Raw genomic sequence first — 13,510 nt, 5'->3', positions numbered from 1 at the left:
AAGTATATATAGTACAATCTACACATATACTATATATGCACATAGATAACTTTGGGCAGGTCATTTAACCAAAACTATCATATATTGTGTATAATATTTCTCTGTACATGTAAACCAGTCTCCCTACTGATCACAGAGAAGATGAAAAGCTCCTTGAGAGAATGGAAACATTATCCAAGGACTAAGTCAAGATGGATAAAACCCTGAGGAGGCTGAACAGCATCTAAACCAGTCCCTGACCATGAAGACAGAAAGTAAAAGAATGAGACAAAGAGAGGAAAGGAAAGAAGAACTGTTCTCTTCAAGCTGTACTCCCAAATTGGTTTCCACCAGAGAGTATGGAGACGTAACTTCTAAGAAAGAAACCACCTCTCTCAATTCATGGAATGATCAGCAGGATTCACAGGTGTTATCAGCCAGGTAGAAATCCAATCTGGGCACTGCAAAGTAAGAACTCCATTGTGGTAGTCAATAATTCTTTACTGCAGAGTGTGAAAGTAGATAGATGTCCACCCATTTTGGCCAATTGGATTGCTGTGCTGCCTCCCTCCCTGGCACCTATCCCGGTTGTGTGATGGAAATCCTCTTGCAACTTGTCAAAACCGATGACCACTACCTATTCCTGGTGATTTATATGGGGATGACTGATACAGCCAGAAAAAAAAAAATCTGGAAACAATCTCCAGAGATTACAAAGTGCTGGACAGGAAACTGAATTACTTGGAGGCACAGGTGGTGTTTTCATCACTACTTCCAATTGAAGGTGGGGACTTTAGAAGAAAAGGGAGGATATTGGAAGTGAACAGCTGGCTAAGAAGATGGTGTCAGAGAGCAGGATTTGGCTTTCTGAACTTAACATCCAGACTGCATCTAATGACAACTAGGAAGAAAGTATTTCCCTGGGGATTTGCAGATCCGATAAAAGAGGGCTTTAGAGTTAAAATTGAGGGGGAAGGAGAAAAATTTCCAAATAAACATGCCACGGAGTGCAATAAGTATGATATAGAAAGAATAGCAGTGGAGGAATACAATAACTTGCAGGAGAAAATATCTGAGAAGGGAAGTAGAAGACACACTTATATCCTTAGATGTCTATGAACCAATGAGAAAAGTATTGGTCAAGAAATAAGGTAAATTTGATAACTTCATCCAGTGAGGTAAATGTCAGCTTGTAGGTGTTGCTGAGACATGATAGGATGGGATACAACACTGGAATAAGGCAACAGAAGGGCATACCTTGTTTTAAAGGAAAGGCTCATATAGAAAGGGTTATCTATCGCTGTTGGTTAATGCCATGATCCTGTACGGAAATACATAAACTCGATTCCCTACTCAGGCATAATGGAGAACACAATAGAAAAGATAGAGTGATATGAAAGTAAGAGTATGCTGTAGACTACCCAGCCAGAAGAATGAAATGAAGGTTAAAAATCGGTATATGGTTCTACTGAACTTTAAGCTCCATTAGGGCAGGGACTGCCACTTAGATAAGCTTTGTAATATCCCCAGCACAGCACTATGTAAACACAATAATGTCAATGACAAAAATTAATAAACAGCTGTTGCTGTTATGGTGATAGGGTGTTCAATTCCCTGGACATCCACTGTGGTTCCCATTATGCTAAAAGTGGACGAGCCTGTAGTTTGATTTGCTGACAATTTTACTTCTGTGATGAATGGAACTTTTCCTTCACATCTTTCATCGACAAAGAATTTGGGGTATTGTGAATCTTTAGCATATTTATTCCTCTGCTAGTTATTTATTATTGCTAAAATAAATCTAAAAGCCACATGGAAGTATCCTTTGTTTTACATTACTTGGCGCCATTATTTTTTTCTTTTTATTTGTATGGAGGGTAACTAGTAAATTATATCAGAAAGCATATTCTTTAAAGTGTGGTGAGAATTGGGGTTAAACTGGACTAGTTGAGGTAGTATATGTGGATCAAGCAGAGTCAGAACGCGCACTATCTTTATCCCCTGAAAACTTGTGTAGCAATCATGCCTATTTTCTCTCTTCTCAAAAAGAATCACATGGCATCGGAGCTAAAAGAGACCTTAGAGATCTATCTCTTGGACAGATTGGATTGGATCTAGAGATCCAATCACTTCATTTTACCAATGAGAAAACTAAAGCATCCAAAGGGAAAGTGACTTTTCTAAGGTTATGCAGAGAGCTAGTTAGTGGTGTCTTCATGATTTAAAAAACAAAGACTGGCAATCTGGATTCTTGATTCTAATTCTTCGTCCATGATAACCAAAGCTACAAGGACAGGACAACTAGGACTTTCTCTCAAAGTGCCAAAATTTAGAGAGGAGGCACTTTTAGTCCAGAAGCAGGAACAACTCATCTGATAGTAGTAGCTTGTCAAGAATAATCAGTTAAAATAAGAATGATTAGTTAAGTAAAAATAATTAAAGTTAAATAATAGTTTAAATCAAGAATAATTCATTAAAATTAGTTAAGTCAAGAATAATTGAAGTTAAATAATAATTAAAGTTAAGTCAAGAACAATTATTGAAAATCAGAAGTTACCAGGTAAGTGTTTCCTTCCCTCACTGATCACATCTTAGGTGAGCTCCTACCCAATATGAGCCCATCTTGTTCTCGAAACCCTCCCCAACCATGGCCTTCAATGTCCGAGAGTCTCTGCCTGTGTGGAAGAAGCCCCTTTGGCTTCTTCCACCTAAAAGGGGGGCATTAGTCCTGAGCACATTTTGTACCAGTTGATCCAGGTACAAAAACTGCTAGTAGTAAGCTCACTTGTCCTCTACACAAAACTGCCCCTAAGTCTCAAAACAACAACTCCTCTTTGGAAAATGTGTTTCACACATTTTGGAACAGTAAAAAAAAAAAACCCAACTGGATTTCTCTGTAAATGTGCAATCAGGACAGAAATGCATTTTGCAGCAGAACTAGTTATAAATGCCTATGGATGCTTTGGCCACTGTTGATCTGAACTGGATTTGTACTGGTGACCTAGAAATGAACCATTCTGTATCACACTATTCATCCTCTGGGTCTTCCTCCCACCAGACCTATCTGACTGTCTCTTGGAGAATCACAGCTTATAAATACCTGCAGGAGGACTTGTGGTTTAAAATGTTCAATAAAACTCCATTCTGTCAAAGAGCGTTGCTGAGTCTTTTTTATGTCTTCCAAATCTGCTTCAATGATGATCTTCTTTGGTTTCTTAAAAAAATTACCGGAACAAAATCAGAATTTCAGCATTAAATTGTTTTAGACTCAATGGAATAGTCTGGGGTTTGACCGACCTGCTAAAATATCATGTGCACTAGGCCTAATTGTGTAGATCTGCATATGTATAAATCCATATGGCAACATTTTAGGAGGAATATTGCCAAAGAGACTGAGCCTTTGACTTTTTTTTATGGGCAACATAATCTAAATATTTTTATTGTTAGGTTATACTCTTCAGAGTCCTGTAAGCAATTATAGGCAGGTTTTCTGAACTTGCTTTGAGCCAGCTTTAGTTCGACATGGCTGTATGGCAGGCAGGTGTTTGTGAAGATGCCAAGCCACACTGTCTAGAGGGGGACATGGGCCTTCCACTAGCAAAAATTAACTCTTTATACTAAGACAAAAACTGTGCTGAATATGTCTGAACAATCCAGAATGGCAATGCATAGGAATTTTTTTGTTGTTCAGTCATTGCAGTTGTGTCTGACTCTTCACGACCCTATTTGGGGTTTCCTTGGCAAAGATAGTGGAGTGCTTTGCCATTTCCTTCTCTAGTTTGAAAGACAAAACAAGGTTCTTTGGCATCAGGGTTTTCCTATTTAGGCTTTCCCCACCTTGAATGTGTTTTACACTATGGGCTACAGGTTTCTCAGTTCATTTCACTTGCTGCCTTTACAAATGCTAGAGTGATTTCTCACCTTTGGGGGGGCATTTTTAAAATTAACATTTTGTTGATGCCTTTTGTTGCCTATATAAAATTACTTCTAGATATCCAGCTACCAGCCAATGAAATAAAGCGGTTAAATTCAACCAAAATCAACTGAAATCAACTAACAAAGTATATATGTCATTTCTCAATGGAAAGGAAGGTGGCACATTTCCACATTTCTTCTCAAAGGAAGGGAAAAAAACATTAAATGACATAGAAAACAGTTAAATAAAACAAACCAACAAAGTATATGTGTCTGCCAGCTTTCCAAACTAAAGGGGAGGTGGCATATTTCCACATTTCTTCTTTAAGATCAATTATTAGTCATAAAATGATGGTTTGACTCCATTTTAATGCTTTTATTTTTGTTTACACCATTGTCATCATGTATACTTCTTTCCCTTCTAGTTCTGCTTATTTCATTCTACATTGGTCATTAGTCCAGAGTTTCTCTTGGTTTCTCATTTCCTTTACTTCTTCTGGGACAATAATATCATACGCTATTCATGTTCAGGAACCCTTTTCTTTTCTTTTCTTTTTTTTTTTTTTGGCAAGGCAGTTGGGATTAAGTGACTTGCCCAGAGTCACACAGCCAATAAGTGTCAAGTGTCTAGTCTGAGGTCAAATTTGAACTTAGGTCCTCCTCACTCCAGGGCCAGTGCTCTATCCACTATGCCACCTAGCTACCCTAGGAACACTTTTGTTAATTGAGAATTGTTCACCTGAATCCCCATACTTATGAGGTCATGCTTTGTTTTGATCTTGATCTGAGAGGATTTCAGTGGTATGAGGAAACTCCCTTTGCCACCGTAGACCAGCAACTTTTCTGCAACTTATACAGTTGTCTGGGATATTGAGAAGTAAAGTGATTTGCTCGTATGTGACAAAGAAAGAACTTAAGTCTAGGCATTCCTGACTCCAAGGCTAAGCACAACATCACAAAGTAATGTAGAAAAGCAAAAGTCCCCATCACATATATCCACTAATGAAATGATTACTCTAAAATTTGTTCCTACTCAAACATTCCAGCCCTTTCTACTCTAGGTCTAGCTCTACCAATCCCATCACCATTTTTGTTGGTTGGCCTCTCACTGACTGTCAGTAGATGCTTCACAAGAGAATGATTTGAATGTCACAAAATTAAAACAAGATCTTGAGAAAATTGATAAGTTCTCTCTCTCTTTTTTTGCAACAAAGACTCTATTGTCACATTTCAATATTTTACTTTACAGTTTTGATAAGGATTATGGAAATATGATCTCATTTGATCTTCACAACAACCCTTGGAGGTAGGTGCTATTATTTTCTTCATCTGACAGATGAGGAAATGGAGGCAGATGGAGGTTAAGGGACTTGCCCAGTATCATATGGCCAGTAAGTTTCTGAGACTGAATTTGAACTCAGGTCTTCCTGACTCCAGGTCCAGTTCTCTATCCACTGTACCACTTAGCTGCCAAAAATCAAACATAAAGTGAAGGGTGGCTTATCATGCTATCATACAGTTTTATGAGAAAAACTAAGCAACCCTCCCTTCCAATTTGACATGATTCATTCTTCATTCATTCTAAGAATTTGTCATTATAACTTAAATTTTGTTAAAAATAAAATAAACTTATTTTCATAATTTTTAGTTCCATTTACCAAGATAAGGATTAATCAAACCTCATCTTGCCCACCCCCCAACATTTACTATGAAATGCTAGTCCCCATTTTAAGTAGATTCACTGTAAGTGAATCATTGAGTACTTCCCATCCCATAGTTTTTTTTTTCAGCCAAAACAATGCTTACCTTTTCAAGAAGATCATCCTTATCCTGTTCTCCTTTGATCTCTTCATTTAAGGGATGAGCTATAAATCAAAGACATTAATATCCAAGTTGTGGGCAGGGTCAGCTCTGTGCTGGTCCTGGTCCATATGGCACCTTTCTATAACCTATAATTACAATAATATCTCTATGCTAAAAGGACAGTTCACCAAACATATGATGTTTTATTTCCAATATGAATGTGCTTGGTGTTCTTGTGCCAGGGTTTCCAGTTATCTCCAGTTGTTTCTTCTACTGATAGCAACAGTGCTCAGATATGAATCAACTGGATTAGCCTGAGGTCTACTCTTGTCAGTGGCTACAGAGCCTTGGTAAATTGATCAGCTAAACCTTACTGCCCTACGGAGATACACACAGACAAGTTTATCTCCTGAAAGGAATTCAGCATTCTTAGAATATGAAAGACAAGACTTAGTTCCCCTGGAGCAGTTTCTGAGGCACCAGTTCAGGTAGGAAACCCACACATGCACACACACACCCACACCCGCATACCCACCTCCCTCACACACACATGCATGCACACGCCAGGTCAAGAAGGAGAGTGGAAAGACATTGAATGTCAGATTGTATGCCTGTGGCCACATAGCCACATCCCCCGGGAAGTGGCTCCCTTGCATTGTGACTGAAGGCTGAGGTATGGTCAGTGGCTACCAACATCTGTGACTTCTCTCATGTACAACACAAGTCTTTTCTGTAGTTGAGTGGAAATCAGTAGTGAATGTGACATCTCTGAATTTCTATCAGCTTGATTTAGTAGTCTTAAATTAATCTAATCCTCATATTACTAAGCTTTTTGGAAATAATACAACCCCCATATTGAATGAGTGCATCACTTCAGATTTCTGATTTCATATAATAGTTTATTGCTTTGAAAATCTACCTTTATGAAAAGGACTTATTTGTGCAAAAATATTGATAGCAGCTCTTTTTGTGGTAGCTAAGAACTGGAAATTAAGAGGATGCCCTTTAATCAGGGAATAGCTAAACAAGCTGTGGTATATAATTGTAATGGAATACTATTGTGCTATAAGAAATGACAAGCAGGATGATTTCAGGAAAACTTGGAAAGACTTACATGAACTAATGCATAGTGAAGTGAACAAAACCAGGAGAATGTTGTATACAGTAATAGCAATATTGTTCAATGAAGAACTGTGGATAACTTAGCTATTCTCAGCAATACAATGATCCAAGACAGTCCCAAAGGACTAATGATGAGGGATGCTATTTGTCTCCAGAAAAAGAACTGATATTATTTGAATACACCCCAAAACATGTTATTTTCACTTTCTTTCATCTTTTCTTTTATTTGAGTCTTCTTGTACAAAATGACTAATATGGAAATTTTACATAATTGCATATGTATAACCTGTATCTGATTGCTTACCATCTCAGGGAGAGGGGAGGAGAGGGAGGGAGGGAGGGATGGAGTTTAGAACTCAAAACTTTAAATAAAAATGTTTAAAAATTAAAAAAGAAAGAAAATCTCCCCTTATAGATAAGCTACAGACAAACTGTTGTCTAGTTGCATGTCCTCCATCATGTACTTAGAAAGTTTACATTTTGAATTTAATTGTAAGACTTTACTTTTATTCTCATTACATTTTATCTTATCATGCTGTCATATAATTTTATGGGAAAAACTAAGCAAGCGTCCCTTCCAATTTGACATGATTCATTCTGTATTCATTCTAAAAATTAGTCATTATAACTTAAATCTTGTTAAAAAATAAGATAAAATAAACTTGTTTTCATAATTTTTAGTTCCATTTACCAAGATGTGGCCTAATGCTCTATCCTGTCAAGATCTTTTGGGATCCTGACTCTGTCACACAACATGTTATCTAGCTCTTCCAAATTTGGGTCATATGTAAATTTGATAAATGTGTCATATAACTCTATCAAAATTATTGATTGAAATCTTAAGCAGCACAGGGCCAAGCACAGATCCCTGAGGGCACTTCACTCCTCTTCCCATGTTGACATCAACTTATTTGGTCATTTAAAATTTTCCTCATCTACCTAATTGTATTACCATCTGTCTCTATTTTTGTCTACAAGGGTAACATGAAAGACTTTGTCAAATCCTTTGCCAAAAAAATCTAGGTAAACTATATCTGTACTAATCCCCGATTCAGTGTCCACTCTACTTGTCAAGAAAGGAAATGAATCTGGCATGACCTACGGTTGATAAATCCATGTTAGCTTTTTGCCAGGGGGATAGTACAGTGCAGGGAGGAAGGAAAGAAACAAGTATTTATTAGAAGCCTTTATGAGCCAGGCACCATATGAAGTGCTTTACAAATATCTCATTTAATCCTCACAACAACCCTGGGAGGAAGTTGCTATTGTTATCCCCATTTTACACTTGAGGAAACTGAGGCAAAAGGATGTTAAGTGGCTTGCCCAAGGTCACACAGCTAGTATGACTAAGTGTCAGAGGTCACATTTGAACTCAGGTCATCCTTCTTCCAGGCAGAGCTGTGCCACTTATCTAGTGTAATGGATAGAAAGCTGGCCTCTGAGCCAGGAACATGAGGGTTCAAGTCCCAAGTGACTCTGGTCAGCTTTTTAAGACCACAAATTGAAGTAAAGTAAAGCCTCCCTACATTGATAGAGGGAATTTCTTCCTCTATAGCAGTTTCCTTTGTTAATGAAAGTGCAGGTCTACTCCTAACCTCGCCATTTGTTTTTTCTGTTTCCTATATGAGATGTTCACTCCGATTCATTTGATACTTCCTTCTAAGATTCTGCTAGAATTGAAGTCAAACTCACCAGCCTGCAGTTTGGAAACTCTATTCTCTTCCCTCAAAGATTGTGCATTTACAAGAGAGCTGAGAGGTATAAAGTATGTCAGCTATGGTCATGAAACAAAGCAAAATTTACTGGTCCAGATGAACAAATTTGTGACTGTAGTGCCATGTTATCACCCACCAGTTAAGACAACAACCAGATATTTCACATTAAACTTGGATAGAAGGTGCCCTTCTTTTTCAGAGCCATGGTGCAGGCATATACATAGGGGGCAAAGAACCTAAAGAGGGAATGTACAATGATTAAATGTTCCCTTTGTTACCATAGAGGACCACTCTTTAGGCTTTCTAAGGGTGTTGATGGTTACAACTGTCATGCAAGTGCCAACTTTTTTTCTTCTCTGGAGACCATAACGACCCTGAACTTTTATTAACTAAGCTCTAACTTTTTTTTTCTTTTGAGCTGGTGAGGTTCCATTTTTAACTCAGGTCAATGCTATAAAACAAATTTCAGTTTGCTGTATATATAAATCCATCCACCCAAGAAAAAACTGAATCCAACTACAACTTTAAATAGACCTCAACATCCCATGAGCCCTTGGAGCAATTGACATGAAATTTGTGGAATAAAAATTCATCTGTTCTGTGGTTTGCCAGATTTCTAGGAGATTTGATACTCCCCTCCTGAGTCTCAGAATCCAAAGGAAAGACAAAAATCCTCTACCTTTCACAAAATATATTCTGAAAATTGTGTGCTAGTCATTTTGTCAGAAGAAGGTGTACCCTGAAACCATTATTTAATGGGACAATGAGAAAGAAGCTTTCCTTTCTCTCTGATTTCTTCTTTCAGAGGCATAAGTTATGAACAGTGTGAACTGGTAGTTTTCACACTTCAAGAAATGAATTCATTCTCATCCCTCTGGAAGAAAAACCAGCTTTCCTAATCTATTTTACCTTGGAGGTAACAAAAGAGGAAGAAGTCTGTCATGTCACAGAATGCTGGGTTCACATCCCACCTAAGACATTTAATGGCTACCTGAACATGGACAAATCACTTATTCTCTAGTTCTTATCCATAAAATGGGGATGATAACAATACAGATACTACCTACTTCAGAGCATTGTTGTGATGAAGGCACTTTGCAAAGACACCACTGCAAAAGAGTGACCATGTATAGTACTACATATCTAAATTTTATATAGCAGCATATATACTATATATCCTGGATGTCCCAAAAGTCTTAGTGAAGTTTTAAACTGAATAGTAATATATACATAGTGTATGCATATATGTATACATATACATATATACACAAAGCATGCATATATACATACGTGCACAGAGACTAGCTATATGTACTACTACTATACATTATATGTGTATATGTATATACACATATAAATATAAATACACATAATACAGATACAATGTTTCTGTGCCCCAAAATTTCATTGATTGATGACCAGCTTGATTGGGAAGGCAGCTTTGTACAGTTGAAATAATGCTGGATTTAGAGTCAGAGGACCTCGGAAAAATGTGGCTCTGCTATTTGCCACTTGTGTGATCTTGAGCAAATTACTTAACTTCTCTGGGTTTCAGTTTCCTCAGCAGTAAAATGAGGAGGTTGTATAACACATGCTATAACCTTTCTTTCAGCTACAAATCTGTTGTAATATGCTTTTATTTAAAAAAAAAAAACTTTTAAGGCAGAAAAAGTTATCAGAAGGGGACACAAAATATTTTTTTCTTAAAAAATCTTTTCTTAAAAAGACTTATTTTTCTTTGTATATAATTAATTCTAATCCTAGAGATTTATTTTTTTCATTTTGTTTTTCTTGTATTTATTGATATTGTTAATTAGTTCACAATAAAATTATTTTAAAAGAATTTCTGCCATTGTAGTCAATGGAATCTAGGAATGGTAAAAATACATAATGGGCAGTTAAAGAAAGCAAATTTTTTATTCTCTGAACAGCTACAGCAAAACCCAAAGGATGAGCTGTCTTTCAAATCTGTCATATCTTCAAGATATCTTAATTGCATTGAGCTATCTCTAAGTCATGGGTTCAGGAGATTAATGAACACTTCAGCACTGACAACTAAAGTGACCCTCGGCGAGACCACTGTCAATCAGCGACTTCAGTGACACCCAGTCACATGGTTAGGCCACCAGGTGGCAACAGTTGTTTGGGGAAGGGAATTTAGCAATTGCCAAGAAAACTTCCACTGTTATTAAACTTTCTAAATGGCAGCAGGACATGGCTCGATCCTTCGATATGTCTTCTGTGTTTTTTCTTTCCTGATCATAAGTGAATGAGTACAGATCCTAAAATGGCCATGTCTAGGCTTGCAGACCTCCTTGTGAGTTTGAGGGATTTAGTCATTGTGTGCCCTTTGGTGGTAAAAAGAAGAGTCCCTAGTAATTACGGCTCTTGGAGAAGATGATTGCCAACAAAAGGATGAGTCCTGGTCTTGGTCTGGATGGCCAGAAAACATTCTATTGTGAGAAGGACAATGTAGAATTGAGTTGAACTACAGAAAGCCCACCTAGCAATCTTGAAAAATGTCTTATGTTTATATGAGGTTTAAACATCAACCTCCCAGGAGCGTATCAAAGAAGTTACGAGTTTCAATTAAACTTGTTTCTGTCAAGCACATATTTATGAATGTTCTGAAAGATGATTGGCTCTGTAGCCAGAGGATCTGGGTTTAGATCCAATCTTTGAGGATGATTACTTGTGCAACCCTGGCTAAGTCAATTAAACTCACTTGATCTCAGTTTTCTCATCTGTAAAATGAAAGAGTTGGGCTACATGGCCTCCAATGTCCCTCTTAGCTCTAAATCTATGAATGAATGAACGAGAATTTATTTAGTGCTTACTATGTTTACTAGAGACAGAGAGAAAGCACAGTGCTTAAAGTCCTGGGCCTGGGGACAAGACTTGAGTTCAAATTTGATTTCAGACATTTCTCAGCTATGTGACTCCGGACAAGTCATTTCACCTCCTTCTGCCTCAGTTTCCTCAACTGTGAAATGGAGACCTAATAGCCCCTACCTCCTAGGGTTGTAAAGCACTTAGCCCGGGGCCTGGAACTTAGAAGGAGCTTACTAAATGTTTGTGACCTTCCTTCCTACTATGTGCCAAGCACTGTGCCTAAGCACTGGGAATACAAACAGAAAAATCGAGATGAGCTCTTAAGGAGCTCATGCAAATTATGGAAGACAACATGTTAAAAAAAATCAGTTGCAAGGCAGATGGAAAAGCCTTGGAGTCCTAAAGGTACATCACCTGGGCAGCTAAGGAAGCCCAAGGTTTCTCAGATCATGTAAGTAGGTCAGATAACACTATTAGGGGCCTGAAAGGCATAAAGGAAGGGTAGTTGGTAAATGCAGAGGACTTTGAGATGCAATGGCAAGAGAGATGCTAAGGTCAAATGGTCCCCCACAATACCAGAAGGGAGAGGGTTCTTGACTCCCATCTCATCCAAGTTATAGGCATGATGAAGGAGCAAGGTTGAAAGTGATTTGTCCTAGAGACACCTGATTCATGTCCTACCTTGACATACTTTTTTTTTTTCACTAAATCCCTCGCCTCCCTTTTTTGGGGAAGTTCTGCATATGAGCAGAAAGTTTAAGCCTTAATCAAATATCCCCAGGGCACTAGGGACAGATTCTATTGAGCTAAAGAGTGCGAGAAAGGGGAGGCTAACTCCTAACATTAGAGGCCACACTCTCCCTAGGACTAAACCCAATGGAACCATATATGTAGGGCTATAATAGAGGGGTGATTTGGAGGGGAGAGAGACAGAGACAGAGACAGAGAGACAGAGACAGAGAGACAAAGACAGAGAAACAGAGAGAGAGACAGAGAGGGAGAGGAAGATTGCCTTACCCCATCACCTACAAACATATGTAAGTCTTTTTTTATCTTTAATAAACCTGTACTTGACTCTGCCATTGTCCCAATTTTTTTTTTTGTTACTACTTCTCTTCTCCCTTTCATGGACAAATTCTTAGGAAAACAAAACAAAATCATTTTCTCTCATTGCCTAACTTTCTTATCTTTCCCTCATTCCTCAGCCGGTGGTAATCTGGCTTCTAACCCCTCCACATAGTTGAGCCTACTCTCTCTAAGACAATGATTTGTCATTTGTTATATCCAATGACTTTCTTCTTAGTCTTCATTTTTTTGACATCTCTAAAATTTTTGACACTATTGACCATCCCTTCCTCCTAGACACTCTCTCCTTTCCTTGGCTTCTGGATCACTAGCCTTTTTTTGGATTTATCCTTACCTGTTTTATCACTTCTCATCCTTTTTTTTGCTAGGTCATCTTGTTCTGGCTGCCTATTAAGTGTGGATTTAAAGTCTTGTCCTGGGTCCTTCTTTTCTTCTGTCTCTGCTCTCTCCCTTGCTGATTTCATCAGCTTCAGCTCCAATGGGTTGAATGATCATCTCTATGCATGTGATACTTAAATCTCTCTCTCTCTCTCTCTCTCTCTCTCTCTCTCTCTCTCTCTCTCTCTCTCTCTCTCTCTCTCTCTCTCCCCTCCATCTATCTATCTATCTATCTATCTATCTATCTATCTATCTATCTATCTATCTATCTATCTATCATCTATCTCTAACTCTCACTTCTCTCTTGAACTCCATTTCTATATTATCAAGTTACTTTTAAACATCTCCAGTCTCAAATTCAATATGTCAAAAATGGACTTCATTATGTTAAAAGATATCCCCTTCCAAATTTCTCCATTTCTGAAGATTTATATAGTATCCTCCCAGCCTCCCACATCACTTGTCTGTTCCCTCTCTATCATTCCTTGCATCCAATCAGTTGTTAAATCTTACTCATTTATTTCCCCAATATCTCTTGTATTTGTCCCCTTCTCTCCATTCACACAGTCTTGACCTATGATAATGGTCAGGCCCTTATCACCTCTTGCCCAGACTATCACAATAGCCTCTTATTTGGTTACCTACATTGGGGACCCCCCCCAAATATATCCCTCTGGGAT

General features: G+C 38.0%; 1 protein-coding gene across 1 annotated transcript in view; it reads right to left on the bottom strand.

Moving 5' to 3' along the window:
- The window catches only part of SPAG17 (sperm associated antigen 17), a 264,380-nt gene that overhangs the window by 115,940 nt on the left and 134,930 nt on the right, over window positions 1-13,510 (bottom strand). The window contains exons 16-17 of the mRNA XM_078154933.1: window positions 5,701-5,759; window positions 3,080-3,193 (exon numbers count right to left, since the gene is read on the bottom strand). Coding sequence (XP_078011059.1) covers window positions 3,080-3,193; window positions 5,701-5,759 — 173 coding nt within the window. The remainder of the gene's footprint in view (window positions 1-3,079; window positions 3,194-5,700; window positions 5,760-13,510) is intronic.

Source organism: Phascolarctos cinereus, unplaced genomic scaffold, assembly GCF_003287225.1.
Source record: "Phascolarctos cinereus isolate Bilbo 61053 unplaced genomic scaffold, phaCin_HiC Scaffold_5;HRSCAF=322, whole genome shotgun sequence".
Classification (NCBI taxonomy): domain Eukaryota; kingdom Metazoa; phylum Chordata; class Mammalia; order Diprotodontia; family Phascolarctidae; genus Phascolarctos; species Phascolarctos cinereus.
This window is presented reverse-complemented; position numbering and strand designations above follow the sequence as displayed.